Source organism: Balaenoptera musculus, chromosome 18, assembly GCF_009873245.2.
Source record: "Balaenoptera musculus isolate JJ_BM4_2016_0621 chromosome 18, mBalMus1.pri.v3, whole genome shotgun sequence".
NCBI lineage: Eukaryota > Metazoa > Chordata > Mammalia > Artiodactyla > Balaenopteridae > Balaenoptera > Balaenoptera musculus.
In genome coordinates, this window is record NC_045802.1 from 954,191 (window position 1) to 979,772 (window position 25,582).

At 47.7% G+C, this 25,582-nt stretch overlaps 1 protein-coding gene across 1 annotated transcript in view; it reads right to left on the reverse strand.

Annotated features, from left to right (window-relative positions):
* The window catches only part of CRYL1 (crystallin lambda 1), an 81,958-nt gene that overhangs the window by 42,834 nt on the left and 13,542 nt on the right, over window positions 1–25,582 (reverse strand). Inside the window, exon 3 of the mRNA XM_036831477.1 lies at window positions 13,279–13,405. Within this exon, the coding sequence (XP_036687372.1) occupies window positions 13,279–13,405 (127 nt within the window). The remainder of the gene's footprint in view (window positions 1–13,278; window positions 13,406–25,582) is intronic.

A 25,582-nucleotide genomic window follows, 5' to 3' on the forward strand; every position in this document is an offset into this window, starting at 1 on the left:
TCTCACAGTTGACGGATGATCAGATTCTAAAGAGCCACTAGAAAACTACGCTGTACGTGAAAATGTCCTGACTTTTAAACATCAGCGAGCCATTCAAAAAATTTTGTTTTTAAACTGTATGTGGCCAGATTCAGCCGTTGGTACCCGCCCGGGGCCTCTGTGCTGACGGCTCTTGTGACCTCATGGGATGGGGGCCACACGGCCAGGGGACCAAGCCCAACGCCCAGCACCCGCACCGCCGACCTGACAGTAACACGGTCTCTATCCCAGAAGCAGGAACGGAATGTAGAACGAGACCCTCGGTTCAGGTGGGGGTGGGGAAACACAATATAAAGTTTCACAAAATTCTGTAAGGATCAAAAGAAAGTGAAAAACAGAAACAGGTAATTTGTGAGGGTGGCAGGACTCAAGATAACTCATTTTTAAAACAGTGACTCTCACCTATTCTAACATTTCAGGAATAACGTCTCAGGAAAGTACCCAAAACGTTATCTGGTTAATTGGACCTAAGTCACAGGGTAATTCAGTTGTACTCTCAACGCTCTTCATAAAAGACATCAGTTTCCATCTCTTAATCTCTGAAGAAGAGGATTCCCTATTTAGAGGTGAGGGAGACAGCAGACAGTTAATAATATCGGAGTACAGGGGCTTCCCTGGTGGCGCAGTGGTTAAGAATCCGCCTGCCACTGCAGGGGACACGGGTTCGAGCCCCGGTCCGGGAAGATCCCACATGCCGCAGAGCAACTAAGCCCGTGCACCACAACTACTGAGCCTGCGCACTAGAGCCCGCGAGCCACAACTACTGAGCCTGTGTGCCACAACTACTGAAGCCCACGTGCCTAGAGCCCGTGCTCCACAATGAGAAGCCACCACAATGAGAAGCCACCGCAATGAGAAGCCCGCGCACCACAACAAAGAGTAGCCCCCACTCGCCACAACTAGAGAAAGCCCACAAGCAGCAACGAAGACCCAATGCAGCCAAAAATAAATAAATTAAATACATAAATTTATTTTAAAAATATATATATATCAGGGTACAAACGGAAAAGCGTGGTGGGTATGCGGCCCTGAATTCCACAAAGAGCAGCAGTTGGACCTCAGCCACAGCTGCTGAGAATCGCTCCATTTAAGGGCAGAAAAGAGTCAGGGTTGTAAGGCAGTGACAATGTGTGTTTCATACTTTCCTGCACTTTTTCCATAACAACTGGCTTTATGCATAATTATTGCATGGAATTCCACCCATATAAATGACTGTCACTAGTAACACTTTCCCACAGCCAAACCGAGTATTCCGAGGGTCAGTTTAGGAAAGAACAAGAGGATAGGAGGACGACTTGGAAAACACACAGCCTCCAGCCCCTCAGGTGCGGAGGGGCCCCGGCTGCTGAGGCCAGCTGTGCCCACAGGGGACACGGGAAACTCCCCCGCCCCCCAACCCACCCCCAGCCAAAACCCCAGCCCAGAAGGACCTTCTGGAGGAACCCTCTCCTGCCTCTCACCTCGCCCCCCAGCCTGCTGCCCAAGCTTCCCCAGCCTCAGGGAGACGGGCAGCTCGGCAACGTCTCGCCTTTGGGATTTTCCTGTTCCAACCCCAAAGGCTCGGGAGAGGCCACCAAGGCTCAGGGTCAAGTCGACTCAGAACCCCTGCTCTGCCCCGTCTCCCCAGCTCCTCAGCCACGGGTCCGGCCCCAGAGCCGCACTGGCACATGGGGGCCGCTCAGTGCGGGGGCCTCCCCAGGAGGGGGCAAGCCCTCACACCATCAGCAGCTCACGTGATGAGAAGCAGTGGCTCAACTGAAGCAACGCAAGAAAGTGTCGAAGGCCCCGACACTCCCCGTAACACACGGATTAACAGCAGGAAGGGACGCCGTAAAGGGTTCCAAGCGTGAAAGCACCTCCTCCAGGAAGGCCTCCACCTTGGCCTGGCTGAGCCACCGCCCCTCGCAGGCTCCCCACCCGATCGCAACACACACCGTGGGCCAGGGGAAGCTCGGCCAGGACGACAGGAGCTCGGTCCCTCGCACAAATGTGCGGCTAGTGCGTGCTGGTGACCAGGCTTCTGAGTGACAGGCAGGCCGCTCTGCCCTGGGTGGCCGGGTCTGACACAGCACAACCCAGCTCCTAAGAGGTGACCGTCACCAACTTGAAAGAAACCTTCTGATTGTTTCCCCAGTTGTTCAAACAGATATGCTGGGCAACAAGCCTTTGAATATTGACTTTCAGATGAAAATAAACACCGCAGTGGCTCAGAGTAAGCAGATCTGAGCCCTGGATGCCTGTGGCACCAGCAGCAGGGGCCCGAGAGCTGGGGGGAAAACAAACGCCAGCCCAGGGCCCCAGAGGCTCCCGCAGCGGGATGCTGGGCCCCCGGACTTTCACCAGCACGGAGTTATGCCCCAGGTGTTCCTGGGTGTTTTGTAATATTAAATTCCAAGATTCCTTCATATGCCTTACAATATACCTCTGAGAAAGGCAGGCCCCCATAATGTGCTGTATGGTACCTAAGGTTCTTGGTCAACAATGACCACCCACCACCAATAGCAAAAAGGGTTTTAAAACACTTTGGGGAAAATAACTAGAGGCTAATGTTACAATTGCAAAAGTATTTACTATTTCCCAAGCATTAAATATGCATGCCATGGCTACTTTCAAATGGACTTGCCATGTTTTTAACTGAGCAATAAGATTGAAAATTATTTCCTTAGCTGGTATCTATATACTCCACCTAAAGCTGGTATCTATATACTCCACCTAACAGATTTCATAAAATAAAAATGTTTATATTAGACACTTGCTTATTTTGACTCTGAGTATTAATTCAGCAACCTACAACTTCTAAGGCATAAAGGATAGTTAAGTTTCTGTCTATATAAAGAGAGGTTTAGATACATATGGATATCTAGATTTCTATCTAGATTTCTATTATATACAGTCAACGTTATGTCAACTCTCCAGTTTTTGTTATAATGTCGTCACCCCATCTTTCCAAAAGAGTCCTGCAGTGCTCTTTTAAACAGAGATCTGAGCTTCTATTTTTTTAAGTTTAGGGGGAAGTAGGATCACTCATTTAGTTTCACAGTAATTTTGGAACCAAATTAAAAATGTCAATGTTGGGACAATGACATGTTTGTTGTTACAAATTTGGGTAATGAAACGCCTGTTTTCTTTCATCAATTTAATAAGCATCTTAAAGATCAATGTACCCAATACTGGTGAGCCTGAAATCCACTGTCTTAATGAGCTGCTCTTATAAGCTGCTCCTGATGGCCGGGAATTCACAAGGCCAGCAACAAGCTACCAAGGGCCAGAAAGGGGCCTACACCTCGTGGTTCCATTTTTTAATGAACCTGCCCTTAGAAATGTAACTCAAAATACAGAAGAATGATACACAGCGATAATCAACCAAGTTTCATTTGTAAAAGCAAGATACTGGAAGCAGCAGTAAGATCGCCGTTTTCTAAATGGCATTTGATTTCGATTGACCGAATCCCACCCAGGCAGGGGCCTCGCAGAGAAAGCGCACAAGACGGGCGTGTACAGACGAGCTCACTTCGGGCCATGGCATGGGATGCCCCGATGTCCAGATCCCGCTCTTCTGTTGTGCAACTCTTACAGTGACATCGTCAAGACGGCGGGATAGGAACCCCCGGGGACAAAATCGTAGCAACAACCTCGGCCCAGAAAGCCTCTGTGAGAACTCCAGAAGCCAGTTAGGAAGTCGCAGGACCAGGCGGGCGCAGAGCCAAGAACAAGTGCGTGGAAGTGGGTGTCATCTACAAGACCCCTCCCCTAAGCCGTCACGCTCAGGGCCAGAAGGAAAAGCCCAACCCACAGCTTCTCCTCGTGAGGATGTCGCACACCCACATGCCTGCTTTCGTGGGCCACGAGGGGCTGGTTTCAGTCTACCTGACTCTCAGCGCTGCCGGGGATGGCACACCTTGAATGCCTGGGGGCCACTGAGAACAAAGGGGACTCAGGAACAGCTCGTTGAGGCGCCAGAGACCCTGCAGTGCCGCACACGGACACCAGGGGGAGCAAGAGAGGACGAGGCCAACTGCTAACAGGGGAATTACAGAGAGATACATCCCCAGAAAAGGGCAGAAAGGCCCCCAGAGCCTCTAGCCAGGCTGACCGGTGAAAGTCTTTCCCTATCCGAAGCCAGTCCTCAATATTGGGGAAAGAAAACGTCTCCAACATATTGGAGCAGGGTCAGCAGACTATGACCCAGGCCAACTCAGTCCATGGCCCACAGCCAAGAATGGCTTTTACATTTTTGAAGGACTGTAAAATATGCCAGAGGCTGTACTCAGCCTCAAGGCCTAAAACATTTACTAGCTGGCCTTTTATTTTTAAAAAATTTGCTGACCCGTATATTAAACTTTATTAGCACACAAACTTTCAGGGGCCAACAAAATACTACGTACAGTGCCTTACTTTGTATTCTTAATCTTCAAACTATAAAGATTATTTCAATGTCTTAAATTGTTTTATTTCTAAACATTAATGTTCAACTGTGAAAACACGTTATTTAGCTAATAATTGAACAGTGTACAAATGAATGATTTCCTAACCTATAGAAAATACACGACTAGGTAGATCAGTATATAAGGACATGGAAAAAAACAATCATAATATATTATTAAGTACAAAAATCAAGTCATAAAACATTATATCATAATAGGATTCCTATTATGAAAATGTTAAGTCTGTAATATACGATTACAAGAGTTGTAGAACTCTGGATAAATAAACTCCAAACTCTTCACAATACTCACCCCCAGGGGTTGGGAGGTGAAGGAAAAAGGGATTTCACTTTCTACTTCATATGTATCCTTTTTAAAAATAAATTTATTTATTTATTTATTTTTGGCTGCATTGTGGTGCACGGGCTTCTCATTGCGGTGGCTTCTCTTATTGCGGAGCACGGGCTCTAGCCGCGTGGGCTTCAGTAGTTGTGGCTCGTGGGCTCTAGAGTGCAGGCTCAGCAGCTGTGGCGCACGGGCTTAGTTGCTCCGCAGCATGTGGGATCTTCCTGGACCAGGGCTCGAACCCGTGTCCCCTGCATTGGCAGATGGATTCTTAACCACTGCGCCACCAGGGAAGTCCCCCTCATATACAATTTTATGCTTCTTTTTTTTTTCCTCAACAAGTGTGAACCACTTCTGAAATTTTTAGGACAAAAAAAATTTTTGAAGAAATGTTATTCCTATTTTAAATATAAACATTATGTTCCAGTTTATAAAAATAAGGATAATAAAGACCCTATGGGGACGCGAAAGCAGTGGAGAACTTCACTCCCACCCTAAAAACAAGGAAAAGCCAGATAAATTACAAAATCATAACTTTTCTTGGACCTAGCTGAGATCACAGAACAACCCAATAGCCTGACATCCAAGGAAAGACCGGCCTCTCCAAGGAGAGACTGGAGGCTTGGTCCCCTGGGGCAGAGCTCAGAGGAAGACTCTGCAGGCACCACTAAAGCAGATGAGAAGTCAACCCAAAGCCCAACAAACTGCTGAGTGTGAGCTGGCGGGAGGGCCTAGGCCACCAGGAGGTACAGACAGAGCACAGCTCACACCCACTCCTCTCGCGGGGCAGGCCTGGAGGGGAGGCGGCCCCAGCTGCGGGCAGGCACCAATCCCAGCAGCCCGACTCCCAGACACCAGTTAAGCCACTGTGTGACGGGGAGCAAACTCTAAAGGCCCCCTGCCATGGGGGGTGGGGGGCGGCAGAAGGGAAACCCTCACCAGGTCACAAAGAATCCCGTGCCATCAGAACAGCGGTCCTCATCCAGGTTATGTGACAACGTCACGAGACATTTCTGGCTGTCAGAACTGCAGAAGGGGACTTCCCTGGCGGTCCAGCGGCTAAGACTCCGCGCTCCCAATGCAGGGAGCCTGGGTTCGATCCCTGGTCAGGGAACTAGATCCCACATGCCACCACTAAGCCCACGTGCTGCAACTAGAGAAGCCTGTGCACTGCAATGAAGACCCAGCACAGCCAAAATAAAAAATAAATAAATAAATAAATAAAGGACTGGAGGGGGTGCTTCTGTCATCTGGTGGGCAGAGGTCAGGGACGCTGCTCAACATCCTGCAATGCACAGGGCAGCCCCTACAACAAAGAACAATCCAGCCCAAATGCCAACAGTGCCATGGCCAAGAAACTCTGCTGAGGAAGGGGCAGAAAATTCTCTCTGTGTAAGACTCACCAAAAACACAAGGTAGGATTTGGCTGCCACAGGGAGGAGAGGCGGGACCACTGAGAAAGCTCCACCCACAGTCAAGGTGCACAGAGCTGGCCTAAGACCAAAACTGACCTAACAAACGACAGCAGTCCACCTCTGGGGGAGGAGCAAGGGCATGAAGAGAGAGAGAAACCCCCCTCCACGGGGCTGGGGCCAAAGAAAACTAAAAGCTGAGAGCAGGACAGGAGCACTGAGAAAACCTCTCCAGCGACCCAGCCTCCCCAAACACACGAGACGATGCTCGAGGAATGTGAAGCGGGTGATGCACTGAAGGTGACCACGAACAGTACAACTGCAGCTGAGTCCTGACCAGGTGGACTCAATCCCCACACCCACAGTTTAGCAGGAAAAGGCATGCCCACGTGCAGGCGTAAACACTGCTTAGCCCAGGCTCTGCTACTCTATACACTGAATGTCAGCATTCAGTGAAAACTTACGAGGGACACAAAAAAGCAAGGGAAACCACCTTGTGCCAAGAGACAAAGCAGTCAACAGAATTAGACTCAGAGATAATCCACATGTTAGAACTATCAGAGAACTGAAAATAACTATGACTCAACATGTTAAATACCCTAGTGGCAAAGTGAACAGATAGGCAGTTTCAGCAGAGAGATGGAAACTATTATGAGCCCCTGCCTCCTGGTGTGCGTGCCCTTGTGTGGGTCCCACCCACACTGCATAGGCTGACCTGTGTAAAATGGCAGCATGTGACTTTGGAGGCCAGCTTTCAGCATGTGCTCTCTGACATCACTCGTCTGGGGGAAGCCAACTACCATGTCACAAGGACATTCAGGTAGACCCACGGAGAGGTCTACACGGGGAGGAACCACAGCTTCCTATCAATCAATTTGGCCGCCATGTCAATGATCCATCTTGAAAATGAACCCCCCAGTCGCACCAGGTCTCAGACAATAGCCAATATCTACCCTGGCCAATACCTTAACTGAAACATCAAGAGACCCAAGGGCTTCCCTGGTGGCGCAGTGGTTGAGAGTCTGCCTGCCAATGCAGGGGACACGGGTTCGAGCCCTGGTCTGGGAAGATCCCACATGCCGCGGGGCAACTGGGCCCGTGAGCCACAACTGCTGAGCCTGCGCGTCTGGAGCCTGTGCTCCGCAGCAAGAGAGGCCGCGATGGTGAGAGGCCCGCGCACCGCGATGAAGAGTGGCCCCCACTCGCCGCAACTAGAGAAAGCCCTCGCACAGAAACGGAGAACCAACACAGCCAAAAATAAATAAATATAAAAATAAAAATAAAAAAAATACTCTGTAATAACCTAGATGCGAAAAGAATCTGATAAAGAACAGATATGTGTATATGTATAACTGAATCACTTTGCTGTACACCTGCAAACAACACAACATTGTAAATCAACTATACTCCAATATAAAATAAAACTTAAAAAAAAAAAAAAAAAAAAGAGACCCAAAGCCAGAACCACTCAGCCAAGGCACTCCCAAGATTATATATGTTTATTGTTGTTTTAAATTACTCTGTTTGGGGTAATCTGTTATACAGCCATAGGTAATTAATACAGTCTCATTAGTAGACTCTACAGAGATGAAGAAATACTCAATGAAATGAAAGATAGGTCAGTAGAAATTACCCAAACAAAAACACAAAGAGAAAAAAAGCTGGGAGAAAAAACAAAACAAAACAAAACAGAACAGAGAATCCAAAAGCTCTGGAACATCATGAAATACTCTAATATACATGTAATTGAAATTGCAGAAGAAGAGAGAATGGGTACCAATAAAAAACTTGAAGAGATACTGGCCAAGGTATTTCCAAAATGAACATAAAACCACAGATCCAGGAGAAACTGGGGCTTACATAAAAAAATGAAGAGTGCTGGAACAGTGAAAATACAGGTAAATATAAAATTAATTTTAATTGCTCTAAATGTTAGTTGACTGTATGAAGAAAAAGCAGCAGCTGTATTCACTGCTACAGGATGTGTAAAAGGAAAATCTATGACAATAACACAAAAGAGGGAGGAGCTGGGAGTATGCTGTAAGGTTCTTACACGACACATGAAGGTAGACCATGACTAGTTAAAAAGGAATTTCATAAATCCTATGGTAATCACCAAAAAAATATTTTAAGAGGTACAAATAATGAACAATCATGGAAATAAAATGAAATGATAAAAAATATTCAATCTAAAAGCCAGCCAAAAATAAGGGTGAGGAGAAGAACAAAAAACAAATGGAACAAATGGAAAACAACAAGCAACACAGTAGATTTTAATCCACCATATCAATAATTACATTAAATTTAATGGACCAAAACATGCTAATTAAAAGAGTCTCGGGACTTCCCTGGCAGTCCAGTGGTTAAGACTCTGCACTCCTACTGTAAGGGGCACAGGTTCGATCCCTGGTCAGGGAACTAAGATCCCACATGCTGTGCAGCCAAAAAATTTTTAAAAATAACATTAAAAATAAATAAATAAATAAAAGACAGAGTCTGTAGGATAAAAGCTCAAGACCCAACTATATGCCTAGTTTGAACTAATTGAGAAATGAATCCATAATTACAGACGTCCACACTTTTCTCTCAATGTTGGATAGAATAAGTAGACAGAAAATCCGTTAGGATAGAAAAGACCCTGGACTTCCCTGGTGGCGCAGTGCTTAAGAATCCACCTGCCTATGCAGGGGACATGGGTTCGAGCCCTGGTCCAGGAAGATCCCACATGCCGCAGAGCAACTAAGCCCGTGCACCACAACTACTGAGCCTGTGCTCTAGAGCCCGCGAGCCACAACTACTGAGCCCATGTGCTGCAACTACTGAGCCCACGTGCTGCAACTACTGAAGCCCGCGTGCCTAGAGCCCGTGCTCTGCAACAAAGAGAAGCCACCGCAATGAGAAGCCCGCGCACCGCAATGAAGCGTAGCCCCCGCTCGCCGCAACTAGAGAAAGCCCGCTCGCAGCAACGAAGACCAAACCCAGCCAAAAAAAAAAAAAACAAAGACCCGAATAACACTAACAAGCAACATGACCTAGTTGATATTTACAGTTCACTCCTCTCAACAACAGCAGAATACACATTTTTCTCAACTGCACATGGAATATTCACCAAAATAGACTATATCCTGGGTTATAAAATACGTCTCAACAAATTAAAAGAATTGAAATCACATAAAGTATGTTTTGGGACTATAATGGACTTAAAGTAGGAATCAATAACAAAGATATATGGAAAATCCTCCCAAATTTAAATAAATTAAACAACACACTTTTAACTGTAACTATATTACTATGTGCTAGCAGCGAGCAATTAGAAGTTGAAAATTTTTGAAGGTACCTTTTACAATAGCACCTAATTCATGACCTATTTATGTATGAATCTAACAAAGCACGTGCAAGCTCTGGCGATTCCACCTTATACCACATTATGGAATAGGCAAAACTCTAGGGACAGAACCAGACCAGTGGCTGCGGGCCTGGGGATGGGGAAGGGAGGTTGATGGCAAAGGGGAAGGAGGGGACTTTGTGGGGTGACGGGCATGCTCTAAAGCTGGTGGGGGGGTGACCTGACTTCACGCATTTCTCAGAACACACAGGACTGGACGCTAAAACTGCCAGAGTTTACTGTATGTAAACTATAGCGTGATTTTACAAATTAAAACACACACACACACACACACGAACAGGAAAAATGAAATTCAAGTTTCAATGTGCACTCCCGTGCACTCTCAGTGCTGGTCGCCCCATGTGCTCCCGCCATACTTGAACACAACCCTCCTACTCCGACCACCCCAACCCACCAAAAGGAGGATCTTTCTGAGCCTCAGTGGACCAAGACCAAAAGTCCAACAAGCTTGCATTCTTTAAGAAAATGTACAAATTTAAACTGTCGTATTTATCGTGAACACTGCTTCCTGTAATTACTGACAGTCTCCAAGTCCTTACCAAAATGACTAGCATGGACTTCCCTGGTGGCACAGTGGTCAAGAATCCGCCTGCCAATGCAGGGGACACGCACGCAGCAACGAAGACCAAACACAGCCAAAATAAAAAAAAAGACTCGCATTTTCTAAATTTTACGGGTAAGGTTCAGATGCAAATTCTCACATCTACATGGATAAATATCATTTTTACTTCTAGATCTCGGCTGCTGTCCTGCTTGTGTAAGGTAAGTCCACTTAAAGCTCATACATAATTCCATGACCATTCCCAGGGCTCCTACCAGCTACCTTGATCTCAGGTCTGAAATTCCAGAGGTGAGATGAAGCCTTTGTACCACAGCTAATGAGCCTTAATGCTCTGTAACAGCCAATGCATTAGACGGGCTTTTCAGAATAAACTTATTTTTCCAGCACGGTAGATTCTCTTGCCAGGCAAGATTTGATTTCAAAATTGCACTAAGTTCTAGAAATTCAGGTTCCATTCTTGCACGCTCCCACATTTCAGCAGCGTGTTAGGAAACCTTCTGACCCAGGCTCCCGCCCGCTGGGGTTTGGGTAGAAGACAAACTGACCACAAAGAACTACGCTCACATTTCTGGGGCTGTGACCCTCGGGACTCAGTAAATCCCACAACTGGATGGTTTGTGGTGGAAGTATTGTTTGTATTAATTCACATGCTCTGCCTCCTGACTTTGGACAATTCACTAAAGTAATGATCATTTTCTTTTTATTAAAAAAAAGTCTCCAAGTAGCCTGGATTAATTTTTCTACAATGAGAATTTTTCCTTTTATAATTGGGAAAAAGGGAGCCATAAAGAATTGCTAAGAAGGGGAGGCTAGCAGGAAGTCTCCGGGCGCTAAGACGGGGAGGTGCCATGAGGCTGGCGGGGAGCGCATGCAGCCGTGGCCTTGGCCCTTCAGCCTCAAGGTCATTTTTAGATGGAAGGTTCTCTCAGGTTAGTTACCATATGATAAACATAACAGTTTCTTTTTAAAGTCCAAAAATTATACTTCTATCTGATAGAGACAGGAAGGCAAGAAAGGTTGTAAAGTCCTAACCAAAAACCGTGATGCAAAATTCTATTTACAGTATAATGTCAAGTATGTTAGAGAAAGAGAGAAAATAAACAGAAGAAATGGAAAGAAATACAAATACAGGAAAGTACTAAAACATTTTTGGAATAATGGACCCGAGTAGGATTCTCCCAAACTTTCTTTATTCTTTAAAATAAATTTTTAACATCCCCAGATTGTTAGAAACCTAATATAATTTAACAAACACATGGTATCACATCAGGCAGGTTTTGATTGGGGGGATTTATTTTCTCATTTGTTTGGAAAACATAAGGTGAAATTAAGATGCATTAGTTGCCGGTTTCCCTGGTGGCGCAGTGGTTAAGAATCCGCCTGCCAATGCAGGGGACACAGGTTTGATCCCTGGTCCGGGAAGATCCCACATGCCGCGGAGCAACTAAGCCCGTGTGCCACAACTATTGAGCCTGCGCTCTGGAGCCCACGAGCCACAACTACTGAGCCCACAAGCCACAACTATGGAAGCCCGCGCGCCTAGAGCCCGTGCTCCGCAATAAGAGAAGCCACCACAATGAGAAGCCAGTGCACCACAACGAAGAGTAGCCCCCGCTCACCGCAAGTAGAGAAAAGCCCGCGAGCAGCAACCAAGACCCCAGGCAGCCAAAAATAAAATTAATTAATTAAAAAGAAAAAAAAGAAAAGAGGCTCAAGTCACTTAGTGAAGACAGATGCCAAGTCAGGCACCGTTAAAAGTCTGAACGAGTGTTCTGTGAAACGTGTGGTCACATGTTCACATGTCAGGTCACGTCATACGTGTCATTATAAACTTTCATTTCCATCGTGTAAATATTATATATCAAATTGACCTCAAAAAGGAATTTATTAATGTTCTCATTGGAGGCAACGGAGCTTGGCCTTGCATTAGGGTCACCTGATGTGACCACAACGACCCAGGCACGGGTGTCCCACCCTCGCCGGACCAGGACGAGGGGTCGGGTCAGGAAGCCGGAGAAAGGCCCTCAGCTGCTCAGTGCAGGGTGGGCGGCTCGAGGTCTGTTCTGGACCCCTCGGTCTCCCGTCCCCTCGCCCCCGCAGGGGGTCCCTGCTGGCGCCACGAGCAGCACAACCTACCTCCCCCTCCTCCAGCAGGGTCGCAGAAGAGAAGACACTTCCCTTAAAAACAGGGTAACCACGTGAAGACCCTCCTCTGCGGGGACCGTGCTGGGAGGACCCCTGGGCGCTCAGGGCCACATCAGGAAGGCTAAGCAATAACGCCAGGGCCCCTCAGAGGCCTTGGTGTCACGAGATCCGGGTGGAAAGACCAGGAGGCGATGGGGAGCTTTGCTGTGTGAGCTGGAGGAGCGTCAGGCCCTAGGCCTCCGGGCCAGGAAACACGCTCAGGCCCCGGGTTTGCTCCCAAATTCTCAGCTCAACCAGCGTCACAGAGCAGACGAAACATCAGCACCGACTGCACAGACAGCGAGGGGGCTCCGGAGCGAAGCCGCGTCAACCCCGGGCAGCGAGCGTCACATTTCAGAGGCCGGGGTGACGCCGGGGTCTTAGTGGGGCGGGAGCTGCCCGTGGGCCCGGGTGGGCTGGCCCCTGAGAGGGCACCGAGCTGCTCCCCTGGCCCCGAGGCCACCTCCCACTCGGCCTGGAGCATCCTCGGCGGTGGGGACAGGGCCCCCAGAGAGCCCGCTTTTGCTGAGTGACGTTGTTGGAAAAACTAAATGCAAAGGCCACAAGAAATGAAAGGGTTTCTTTTGGGTGATTTCTTTAAGCTTTTACACAATTGCATATGAGAACAAGAACATCATCTCTCATTCAATTAGAAGAAAAACAAAATAACAGTGTTAGCTGTCCAGAAAATGTATTTTTGCTCAACATTTGAACACCCCTGAAAGATAACACTATCCCAGGGGTTTGACGAGAGCCCACGTACCAGACGGTTAAAGACAGCGTTTCCTGTCACGTGAACAGCATCCTGACCTGCAGGTCCACAATGCCCACGCCTTCGACTGCCTTTGGCCCAAGGAGCTGGGAGGCGGGCTGTTCCAGCCCCGGCGGGCAGGTGTCCCCACTCACCTGGACGTGCAGGGCGCCCTCCACCGCCTCCCGGATGTCGGAGCAACCGCTGATGAGCGACAGCTGCCCCTCGGCGCCCAGCGAGCCTTTCAGGGAGTCCGACTGTTCCAGCGACTTCATCTCTTTTCTGGAAAGCAGTGCAGAGTGAGCCGTGAGTATTCGGAAACAATTCAAAATCAAACAGAGGTCTACATTACTCATCAGCAGGGAAATGCAAATCAAAACCACAGGACGCCCATTAGGATGGTGACGGTGAACAGAAGAGAGAAGAAACCAAGCGCTGGTGGGGATGTGGAGAAACAGCCCTGTGCACTGCTGGCTGGAATGAAAAAGCTGCAGCCAGGGGGGCAAATGTTGGGTGGTTTCTCAAAAAGTTAAAAATAGGACCATCATGAACCAGCGACTCCGCTTTTGGGTGTATACCCCCGAAAGCTAAAAGCTGGGACTCAAACACATATTTGTACCCCCGTGTCCATACCAGCATTGCTCAGTGGCCAAAAGAGGGAAACAACCCCATGTCCACAGACGGATGAATGGATACGCAACCACACAATGGAATGTTATTCAGCCTTAAGAGGGAAGGAAATCCTGACACAGGCTACACTGAAACGCAGCAGGACGCTGTGGTCCCTGCCCACCATGTCCTCAGCCTGCCTTTTGTTTGTGGAAAAACTTTAGCCAAAGAATAAGTTTAATCAGAGAAGTGAGAAAACGCAGAAACAAAGGAAAACAGTCAAAGGAGACCAAATAATAATAGTTTAATCATTAAGCATCGTCAAGGACCTTTAGTTCCCCTTTAAGGGATAGAGATAATACTCTGAGCTGTATCCTGTGAGCTGTCTTGTAGATACTGAAACCCTCACCAGGTGGAAGACATTAACTCCATGATGACCAGACTGTAGCCATGACAGAAGCTGCCACAATTCTGAGAACTGGCCTCAAAGAGATGGAAACAAACCGAACGTGGAACTGAAGGTTAACTGTACCTAAAACAATCAAGATGACGTTGGTCAGACCACCGATGACCAAGTTCATGGTGACTGTCAGAGGTGCCTGTGCTGTTTCTGCCGGTAGAATAAAAGCTGTCTGTAAAAGCTCTTGCCCCCTGGTTGTCAGCGGGGGGAGTCGGCCTTTGGACAGATGTTTGTCTCCCCTGCCCCCCACCCCGGCTGCCGGCCTGCAAAATAAAGCAAACCTTCCTTTCCACCAGCCTGGCCTCTTTATTGGCTTTTGAGTGGCGAGAGGCCGGACCCCACTTCCGGTTACAACACCGTGGACGAACCTTGAGGACATTATGCTCAGTGAAACAAGCCAGCCACAGAAGGACAAGTACTGTATGATTCCACTTGTATGAGGTCCCTAGAATAACCAACTTCACAGAGACAGAGAGAGAATGGGGGTTGCCAGGGGCTGGGGGGGTAGGTTTCTGTTTCATGGGGACAGAGTTTCAGTTTTGCAAGATGACGATGACAAGAGTTATGGAGACAGAGGGTTGTACAACAGTGTGAATGTACTTAATGTCACTGAACTGGACACAAAAATTATTAAGATAATAAATCTTATGTTATATGTATTTTACAATTAAACTTTTTTTTTTTTAATTTTTAAAGGGTGAAACAAGGCCCATGGTGGGTAAAACCAGAAACCAGTGGTTGTTCAGCCTCAGTGGGCCCCTGGGGAGAAGGGCACAAGGAGGCGCCTCGCAATGTGGACCAGGGCCGCGTGGCTGTAACTCACGACACGTTAAATACACAAGGTAAGCACACGCACAAACATGCACAGGCTTTCCAGAACATTCTCTGGATTTCTCTGCCAGTGACTCAGCCACTCTCACATGGTTTCAGGCCGCAAGTTTTATCTTTAAGCCCTCGGAGTCCTTCGGAGGGAACAAGTTGGGTTGGTGCTCCTTGGCGCAGGGTGTCAGCCAGGGGTCGGGGAGGCCCTGGGATGGGGCGATGGCTTGAGCGTGGCCAGTTGCCTGGAGGGTCTGGGTCTCAGGTCACTGGACCGGGCACTGCGGGAACAGGAGGCCACGGGAAGGCCAGGCATCATGTGAGTGAGGCCTGGACAGAAGGGACGGCCCTGGGCTGGTGTCTGCAGGGTGTCCCTGAGCCCAGGTAACCCATGGGCAGCCCTGCTCGTCCCGTCCTGTCCTGTCTTCTCCTGTCCTGTCCTGCCCTGTCCGGCCTTGTCCTGTCCTGCCCTGTCCTGTCCTACCTTGTCCTGTCCTGCCTTGTCCTGTCCTGTCCTGTCCTGCCCTGTCCTGCCTTGTCCTGTCCGGTCCTGTCCTGTCCTGCCCTGCCCTGTCCTGTCCGGCCTTGTCCTGTCCTGTCCTGTCCTGTCCTGCCCTGTCCTGTCCGGCCTTGTCCTGTCCTGTCCTGTCCTGTCCTGTCCTGCCCTGTCCTGTCCGGCCTTGTCCTGTCCTGTCCTGTCCTGTCCTGTCCTGTCCTGCCCTGTCCTGTCCTGTCCTGCCCTGTCCTGTCCTGTCCTGTCCTGCCTTGTCCTGTCCTGTCCTGTCCTGTCCTGCCCTGTCCCGCGGGGGCCAGTGCTCCTGAGGCGCCAGGACCCACGTGGGTCGGCCAGCTCCCTTGTTCTGTTTTTTTCTTAAATCTGTGCATTTTGTATTTTGCTTTAGCTACAAATTGAGGAAGAGAAACTTTCTTGCTACTGTTATTGTGAAAAAACGGAAAGATGTGCTGAAATACAGGTTTCTTTATTATTTTACCAAAAAGAAGCTTCAGGCAAAGAGAACAAGTCCACGACGCATCAGGTGGACGCAGCCTCTCCTGCTTCTGGGACGGCTTCGTGAAGAAGCCCTCGCAAGCCATCACCACGCAGGGGACTCAGCCTTCAATTTTTTAAAAGGAGACGGAATCTGTGAGAGTTTTGTCATATAAATGATTTGGAAGAGCTGTGGTATATCAGCTAAAACAAACAAACCAAAAAAGCTAGTTACACTAGTTCCAATATTCTTCATTGAGTGTTTTGGAAGAACTTCTGCCTCGAGCTTTGCAGGGGACGAACATAAATACCTGGAAAAGGTACGACTCTCAGCTTGCTTCTCAGCCTCATAACACTCACTACTCTACTCCGAGGCCAAGAACGCGGTTCCACTAGAGCGCCAGCTACGAGGCTGCAGTGCCCCAGCCTGACCTCTAGAGGTCAGCCCAGCACCAGGACTCAAGGCTCCTAACTTCAGCAAAGTTAGGAGAAAAGGAGACGTTAACAATTATCAGTATAGGGTACAAAATGGGTGATCTTTTTGTATATTTGTTTTTGCGATTTTATTCAAAACAGACATTTTTTAATTTAAAAAGATAAGAACTTATCAAAGAAATAAAACACAAATATTTCCCAAACAGCAGAATGTGTTCCCAGGTCAGATCCCAAGCCCAGGTGTAGGACAGGGGACAGGAGACTGTGGGTTTGGGTTATAAACTCTAGTAATAGTTGTCTTTATGCATGCATTTCCTTAATAAAATTGTTTAAAATATAACAACCTAGGCACTGAGCTGCTTCAGAGGATTCCTGGTGTCCTGACCTCCCTATGCTCTGCACCCCGCCTGCAGCCCCGTCCTCACTGCCTGCTTCCTGTCTGCGGCCAGCTCCACAAGGAACCTCACTGTCAGCCTGTTATGAAGTCCCAAGGGGATGTGGGGCAGGTTTTTCTACTTCCCCCCTCTTCCCTGAGGTCTGAGGCACTGAGGCAGCTGGAGATGGAGAGGAAGCGGGGGTGGGGGGGGGGCAGCGCCAGGCAGGACCAAGCTCACGAACGCGAGTCTCCTTGGCCTCCGCCAACAAAAATCCTAAATCACAGAGGCACAGGGCAGAGGCCAGCTGGGAAACGAGAGGCCAGGCCAGACGTGTCCCAGGGCCCGGGGATGCTCAACTGCATCAAGCTGACGCCCCACAAAGGCCCCAGTTACATCGGGACCATGTCCCGCAGTGCCCTCTCCTCCTCCTGCGGTGAAATGTTGTGCAGACACTTTCTTTACATTCATTCATCTCATTTTTATCATTTTCAGTGCCTCTGAAGTGGGAAAATACCAAACTTTTTATTAAAAATAGGAGCCCCAGACTTCGTTTGACCGCACAGGTCCTTTAAAATCTGGAATCCCTTCCCCCAAAGCTGGTCCCCCATCCACCAAGGGCTGCACCTCCTGCACTCCATTCTCTCCCCACCCTTTATTCACACGGGTTACAGGCCCAGCCCCCTGGACGCCTCAATCTGAAAACCTCTCAGGAAGCAGTTGAAGTTCAATATGCGGTAGTTAGAAAAGTCCCTCCATCTGTCCCACAGAAGGCCAGAGGATCTGCCTGCTGGGACCCAGGGCCCCGCTGTCACCCCTCTCAGGCACTCAAAGGTCTCTTCCCTTGGGCGGGAGACACCCCGGGGAGCAGAGGGCCTGCTTCAGCCTCAGTCGGTCAATTCCTCCAACGTTTTCACTGGAGTATCACGCCGAAGACCGGTTAACAAAAGTGTCCCCTGCTTTCCTATTTGTCGTTGCAGGAAACCTCACAGGGAGAAACGACCAGGATTCACATTCTGAGTCCGCACGCTGACTCAAGTCCATGTGAACCTTCACAGCCTTCCCCTCCCTGGGAACACGTGTGTCCTCCCACCCGGGCCCCGCAGGATGGGGAGGTCGGCGTGAATCCCCCAAACCCAACAACAGTCACTCCTAACCCTGCCATTCAGACATGGCCAGAGTACTCTGATTTCTCCCCAATTTTAAATGTACAGTTAGCATATGTAACTTTTACAGATCAGAGAAAGCAAAAGCCACTTCAGTTTGGGAAGAGGGGTAAATAACTAACATGAAGCAATTATTTGAACTGTCCTAGTGACAGCCAAGGGCCAGCAAGACCCGTGAACACACAGACAACGTCAGGGTCAACAACCCGCTGAGCTGACGGCCCACTGGTGTCAACTTCTGGCGATGGCACTCAGGTCACTTCTGAACCTCGCAGCCCAGGTAGGTCTGGTCAACCGCTGCTCCGCACCGTCCTTGTTAAACCCCTGCAGACAGGCTCCTGCCCACTGACTTACGTCTTCTTCATTGGCCTTCAATACACTTGAAAAAATGTCCGCATGAGTGTCTTGTGCATGTTTCTTATAGCTCCAGCTACTAGACGGCATACTTTTTTCGGTAACCGTAGCCGACGCAGATGGGAGCCATCTGTGGCCATTCTGTGATCTATTACCCTCAGTTATTCCGGCCAAAGCTATGTGGACAACGAAAAGTCAGCTTCAATCCAGGACAGACCGGTGCAGAGGGTCCAGATCAAAACTGGGTTCAAGATATTGAAGCAAGTGCAGAGGCCTGGGTAGCAAGTTAAAAACGAGTCAGGGACCCAGTCACTGGGCCAGGGGACTCAGTTAGTCAGGAGACGGGGCCCAGGGCAGCTGCCTAGCTTCAGAGCTCACCTCTGCGGGCCTATTAAACCCACATCCACGTAGAAAGCAGATTCATTTCTAGTGGACTCAAATTCAGAGTGACCGTCGCCACATGGTAGAGGTGGCAGTAAAGAAACTGAGAAGAGTTCACCCAAAGACAGCGATTTCAGACGGGGCTCCAGCCAGACAGGCAGCTGGTCCTCCGCCCTGCCTGGGGTGGGCATTCGGAGTCCTGATGGCCCAGGCCAGGGCTCCTGGTCCCGTGAGGCTAGAACGGCCCTGTTACCACGTGGAAAGGAGACTGGACCCAAGTCATGAGGATCCCCAATGTCTGGGTCCACATTACAACTTTGTTTACTTGATTTTTGTTTTTCTTCTTAAAATACATCCATCCTCTCAAATTCCTGAGCCCTAATACATGCCAAGCATTGAGCATACAATGGAGAACAAAAGCTAAGCAGCGAAGCATCTGCTAATGGGTTTTCCAAGGTCAAGTTCCCTTTCTATTATGGGATTTAAATATGTGAAGTTTTAAGTGACTCATTTTGCCACCTTGTTAGAAAAAGATTAGTCTTGGATGACAGCATTCTTTTTTTTTTTTTAATTTACTAAGTACTCTTGGCATGAGAGGAGCTGTGATAATTTCTTTTATCTTCTAATGTTTTAATACTTCAAAAATCAACCTGACCCAGTTCAAGTTCATTTTTGCAAGTTTAGAATCGAGATGTACCATTTCAACCCACTAAAGATATGTGTTTAATAGGTCTAAAACTCATAGAATTTTCATGCAGGAGTAAAGAGTTTCAGCATTTTATATTCTACTATAGGATGTTCAGAAGAACTGAATATGGTAAGTGAACTGAACTTCAAGGGCGGGACAGATGGCAGAAAAGTCTATGAAAAACACAGCCACAGACTCTAGAAAACATTCCTATGACTCAGTTAAAACTATTGAGCTAGTGCTCAATATGTTCTAGGCTCTGGCGACAAGAATCGCTTTATTTCTGTGCCCATCCTGGCTGGTGTTTGGAGATCAAACACCGAGGGGCGCCGAGAGGAAGGCAGAGCTCTGTCCTCACCTGTGTGACAACAAGGACCAAAGAATAGGGGCCACAAAAGGATGTTCCTTGGGACTTCCCTGGTGGTCCAGTGGGTAAAACTCTGTTCTCCCAATGCAGGGGGCCCGGGTTCGATCCCTGGTCAGGGAACTAGATCCCACATGCCGCAACTAAGACACGACGCAGCCTAAATAAATAATAAAAAAAAAAAAAAAAAAGGGTGCTCTTTGAGCACAGCAATGACCCACCAGTCAATTCAACCCAATCGGGAAGATACACTGTTTATGCTTCTTGACAAAAGGATAAAGTTGGCTCTCCTTAAGCCTCGTGCCTACGACATGGTCAGGGACACTTCATCTTGGGGTCCTGAACCTCTCAGGACCACAGCCAACACCCAGCGTTGCTGTCGACATGAGCCGACAGTCATTTCAGCCTGCAGGCCGATGGTTCTCTTACGGAAAGAAGCAGTGATAATTCTTTCCTGGCTGAAAAGATTGGGACACTCAGAACTCATCTTCCTGAACAAAATATTCACAAAAGTACGGTTTGGATTTGAGCCTCTTAACTTGGTCTCCGGTGCAGGAATGGCACATTTGAAAATCCCATGATTTAAGAGAGGAGAGCAGGTGGCCTTACGTTAGTCACAAAACCTAAAACGGAGTGGTGCCCCACCTAGGAGGGTGACCAGACAGCACCGAAACCCAATTCTCCTGGAGGCTTTTGCCAGCAACAATCTGAGCTGAGGCAGTCACAAGATATCCTGAAATCCCACTTCCTGTCAGAAGTACAACCAGTTCTGCATATTAAAGTGAACTCGACTTACACATAAGTGGGTTATAAAAACAAAGCCACAGTATGAGGAAAGATCTGTGTGTACTCAAGTCTTAAGACACATGAGAATTCAGTACATTTGCTTGTTCTATAACAAGGATGCTAATAGTAATTGTTTTGGTTTGGTGTTTTTTGTTTTATTTGGTTTGGTTTGGTTGAAAAATCTTACAGGCCAATCTAATTGGCCACCAATAATATTTTAAAGTATTAGATCTTAATTAAGCAAAGTAGTAGGAAAATAGGGAAGCCTTTAATCTGGCCTTAAAAAAAAAAGGAACAAGAAAACCCTACTTGACAATTTCCCCACGTTCTCCCTGATGCCTGAAAGGACTTTAAAAGTGGACAAGATCTTTAATGATACACCTAAAAAATAAGACCTATTAATACAAATACCCCAAGAAGTAGGACAAAGAACTTTTCAATTAGGAATCATAAGAGTTTTCTCTTGGTTACAGCTGCGTTGGAACTAGGTCTACAAAATAAAAGATGAAACGATAACAGAACTGAAAAGTGTAGAGGTCAGTAAACTACAGTCCAGTTTCCATAAGGCCTGAGAGAGAATGATGATTTTTACATTTTTAAATGGTTGGAAAAAAAAAACACAAACAATACTTTGTGACGTGTGACAATTTTATGGACTCCAAAGCTAGTGAGAACACACTAAGTTTGCTGGGACGCAGGCCTGCCCCTTGTTTGCTTCAGCTCCACGAGGAGGAACTGAAAGGCCTAAAGCTCCACCGTCTGGCCTTTCCGAGCTGGTCTGCAGCCCACAGCGGACGCTCAGGGTCGCCTCTCCAGGCTGGGCTTCCCTCCAACCCTGGGCCTGCTGTTGAGCTAAACTCTCAGCTCCAAACTGCCTCCACCAACACACGTGCCAGAAAACCAAGTAAAAGCCCAGCATGTGAGGCCCAGCACGACTGTCACTACCATCCCCAGAGGGACTCCCTGTGCCCGGACTCAGACAAACCACTCATGTGGGAACAAAAGATAAATTTATCAAAGTCAGTGTAATTTTACCTACTTACAAATGCCATAAATTCCTCAAAGTTCTTTACACTGTATTCCCCTTAATGGTTGTTACACTGTCAATACATTCCTATTGCTTCCTACATCACCTTGATGAAATAAAATCTGTATTTCAAGGAATTTATGAATTTATTTACAAATTTAATTCATGAATTTATTTCTAAATTTAATTTATAAATTTATAAATTTTATCTGTAAATTTCAAGGAAAATTTAAACATAAAACTTTTCTCTGCCCATCTGGGCCTCCTCCCTCCCCTTTAGTGCCTGCTGTGCATCTGAATTCACCAGAGCGCCTTAGGAGAGAACCTTCCTTCTGAACCTCGTCTGGGGTCATGACAACCCACCATGTTTGTATGGTCTTTGGATGTTCAGACCTGGATTGTGTAAACTGTCAATAGGAACGGAGCAGGACCCTGTGGGGTACAAGTCCTTTCCATGCCCCTCCTCGTTTCTCCTTTGTAGGAAACACGCTTCATTCAGCCTCCTTGACTTTCCCTGAGTTCCAAGGGGCAGATTCAAACAGCTGCTGATCAGGGAAGGGAGGGTATCGGAGAAAAGGGAGGAGCAGTCAAGAAACAATAATGCAGCCTTGGGGCAGGGCCCTGGTTCCCCCTCAAGGAATATACATCACAATACCTTGAGTTCCTCTGCGGGAACTAAGGCCCCAACCCAGTGGAGGATGGCAACTCAGGCCGAGCTCAAGATTCCTGGAGCCCCGCCCTTTACTCACCACCAACCAATCAGAAGAGAGTCTGCACACAGTGGGAGATGAGGCAGACTCTGACCCCCTCCCCCAATGATTCTCCCTTTAATAATTTCATGGTTGAGGAGAATCTTCTGATTTTTTTTCTTTTTTGAACATGACCCCACCTTCTCCCCAGGTTGCCGGCCTCCTGAATAAAGCAACCTTTCCTTTCCAACCAACAGTGGTCTCTCCAGTACTGGCTTTTGAGCAGTGAGTTCAGTAACAAATATACATATTTGACATATAACCCTTCATCCCAAAAACTTACACAACTGTGCTTTGACCTCTAACAGGAGGAACAATCCTCAGACTTTCTGAAAGACTGTTTCCTGGGTTATAATCCTCAGGTTGGCTCAAATAAAATTTTCCACTTCTTTCTTAGATTAACTATCAGTTTTTTTCATCCTCCACTAAATTAAATACTAAGTTCTGGGCTTCCCTGGTGGTGCAGTGGTTGAGAATCCGCCTGCCAATGCAGGGGACACGGGTTTGATCCCTGGTCCAGGAAGATCCCACATGCCACAGAGCAACTAAGCTCGTGTGCCACAACTGCTGAGCCTGTGCTCTAGAGCCCGTGAGCCACAACTACTGAGCCCGCGTGCCGCAACTACTGAAGCCCACGCGCCTAGAGCTCATGCTCCACAATGAGAGAAGCCACTGCAATGAGAAGCCCGCGCACCACAACGAAGACTAGCCCCCGCTCGCCGCGAACTAGAGAAAGCCCACGTGCAGCAACAAAGACCCAACACAGCCAAAAATAAATAAATAAAATAAATTTTAAAAAAAAGTTTAAAAAAAAAAATACTAAGTTCTTTGTGCTGCCTTGTTCCTTTGATGTCTTTAAAAAACACTCTAGGGCTTCCCTGGTGGCACAGTAGTTAAGAATCCACCTGCCTATGCAGGGGACGTGGGTATGAGCCCTGGTCTGGGAAGATCCCACATGCCACGGAGCAACTAAGCCCGAGCGCCACAACTACTGAGCCTGTGTGCTTAGAGCCTGTGCTCCACAACAAGAGAAGCCACAGCAATGAGAAGCCCGTGCAGCGCAATGAAGAATGGCCCCCACTCACCGCAACTAGAGAAAGCCTGCATGCAGCAACAAAGACCCAATGCGGCCAAAAATAAATAAATAAGTAAATAAATTTATTAAAAAAAACATACTCTTACCATATGATCCAGCAATTGTACTCCTTGGTATTTACCCTAAGGAGCTGAAAACATGTCCATACAAACACCTGCGTGGATGTTTGTTTATAGGAGCTTTGTTCATAACTGTCAAAATGTGGGAGCGCCCAAGACGTCCTCCGGTAAGTAAATGGATAAATAAACTGCGGTGTATCCCAACAATGGAGTATTATTCGGTGCTAAAAGGAACGAGTTAGGAAAAGACATGGGGAAAACCTAAGTGTGTATTATTAAATGAAAGAAGCCCATGTGAACAGGCTACAGACTGTGTGATTCCAAACTGATACAGTATAAAGCTCAGTGGTTGACAAGGGCTTGGGAGGAGGGAGCACAGGTGAAATGGAGCAGGACCCAGCGGGGGCCTCCTGGGTATAAAAGCCTTTTTGTGTCCCCTTTTCTTGTTGGCAGGAAAAAGGCTTCAGCCTCATAGACCTTCCCTGAGTTCCAAAGGGCAGATTCAAACAGTTGCTGATCAGGGAAGGGAGGGGATGCAGAGACCAGGGAAGAGCAGTCAAGAAATAGCGCAGACTTAGGGCGGGGTCCCTCCTCCTCCTCAAGGAATACACATCGCAATACCTCTCTGAGCTCTTCTGCAGAACCCAGGTGGAGGATGGTAACTTCAGGCTGAGCACAAGATGCCTGGAGCTCCGCCCTCTTATCTCACCACCAACCAATCAGAAGGAAGTCACACACCCTGAAGCGCTCACCCCAAATTTTGCCTATTAAAGACTTTTCCCTAAAAACCACTGGGGAGTTCGGGTCTTTTGAGCACAAGCCACCTGTTCTCCTTGCTTGGCGCTGCAGTAAACCTTTCTCTGCTCCGTACGCTGACATTTTGGTTTGTTGGCCCTCACTGTGCATCAGGCACATGAAGTTGCATTTGATAACACAGGAAATTTTTAGGGCAGTAACTTTTCCTTATGATACTATAATGGTGGATACATGTCCATATGTCTGAACCCACAGAATGTACAGTAAGTCCCTTACATACAAACGAGTTCCATTCCAAGAGCACGTTCTTAAGTCCAATTTGTTCGTAAGCCCAACAAAGTTAGCCTAGGTACCCAACTAACACAATCAGCTATATATACCACTGCTTTTACGCTTGCTTCCGGACATCCTGGGCTTGAAATAAGGATACTGTACTACTGTACTCTAGACAGTACTGTACAGTAAGGTACACAAAAGCACAGTGGCTGTCCACTTGTAGAGGACGCATACACGTGACAACGTACGCCAGACGGGAACTAACTTACGTGATTGGACATGCGAACACACGTTTGCAACTTGAAGGCTCGTATGTAGGGGACTTACTGTACAACACTAAGAGTGAACTGTGATATTAACTATGGTCTTTGGATGACGATGATGTGTCACTGTAGTTGTAACAAATGTACCATCCGGTGAGCGATGTTGATAATGGGGGCGCTGTGCATGTGTTTGGGGCTGGGGGGTACACAGGAAGGCTCTATACCTCTCCTCAGTTTTGCTGTGAACCTAAAACGGCTCTAAATAATAAGATTTATTTTAAAAAGAGAGGGACTTCCCTGGTGGCGCAGTGGATAAGACTCCGCACTCCCAGTTCAGGGGGCCTGGGTTCGATCCCTGGTCAGGGAATTAGATCCCACATGCATGCCGCAACTAGGAGTTTGCATGCCACAACTATGGAGCTGGCGAGCTGCAACTAAGGAGCCCATGTTCTGCAACTAAGGAGCCAGTGAGCTGCAACTAAGGAGCCAGCCTGCCACAACTAAGACCCGGTGCAACCAAATAAATAAATAAATATTTTAAAAATAAATAAATAAAATAAAAAGAGAAAATGTAGGAATTAAACAGGAGCTGTTTCATTAAAAAAATATTTATCCACTAAAAAAATAAAAGAACTGAAACCAGCAAAAGGTAGGGTTGCCCTAAGGGTACATGCACAAGGGGCCTGTGTCTGAGACCCAGGGTCACTAGTGAAGGAGACAAAGTCAGACCCTACTCAGTCCCCAGACCCAGGAGCATGACTGAGAAAAACCCCCAGCGGAGAGTTTCCAGTACACTACACTAGGTCCAG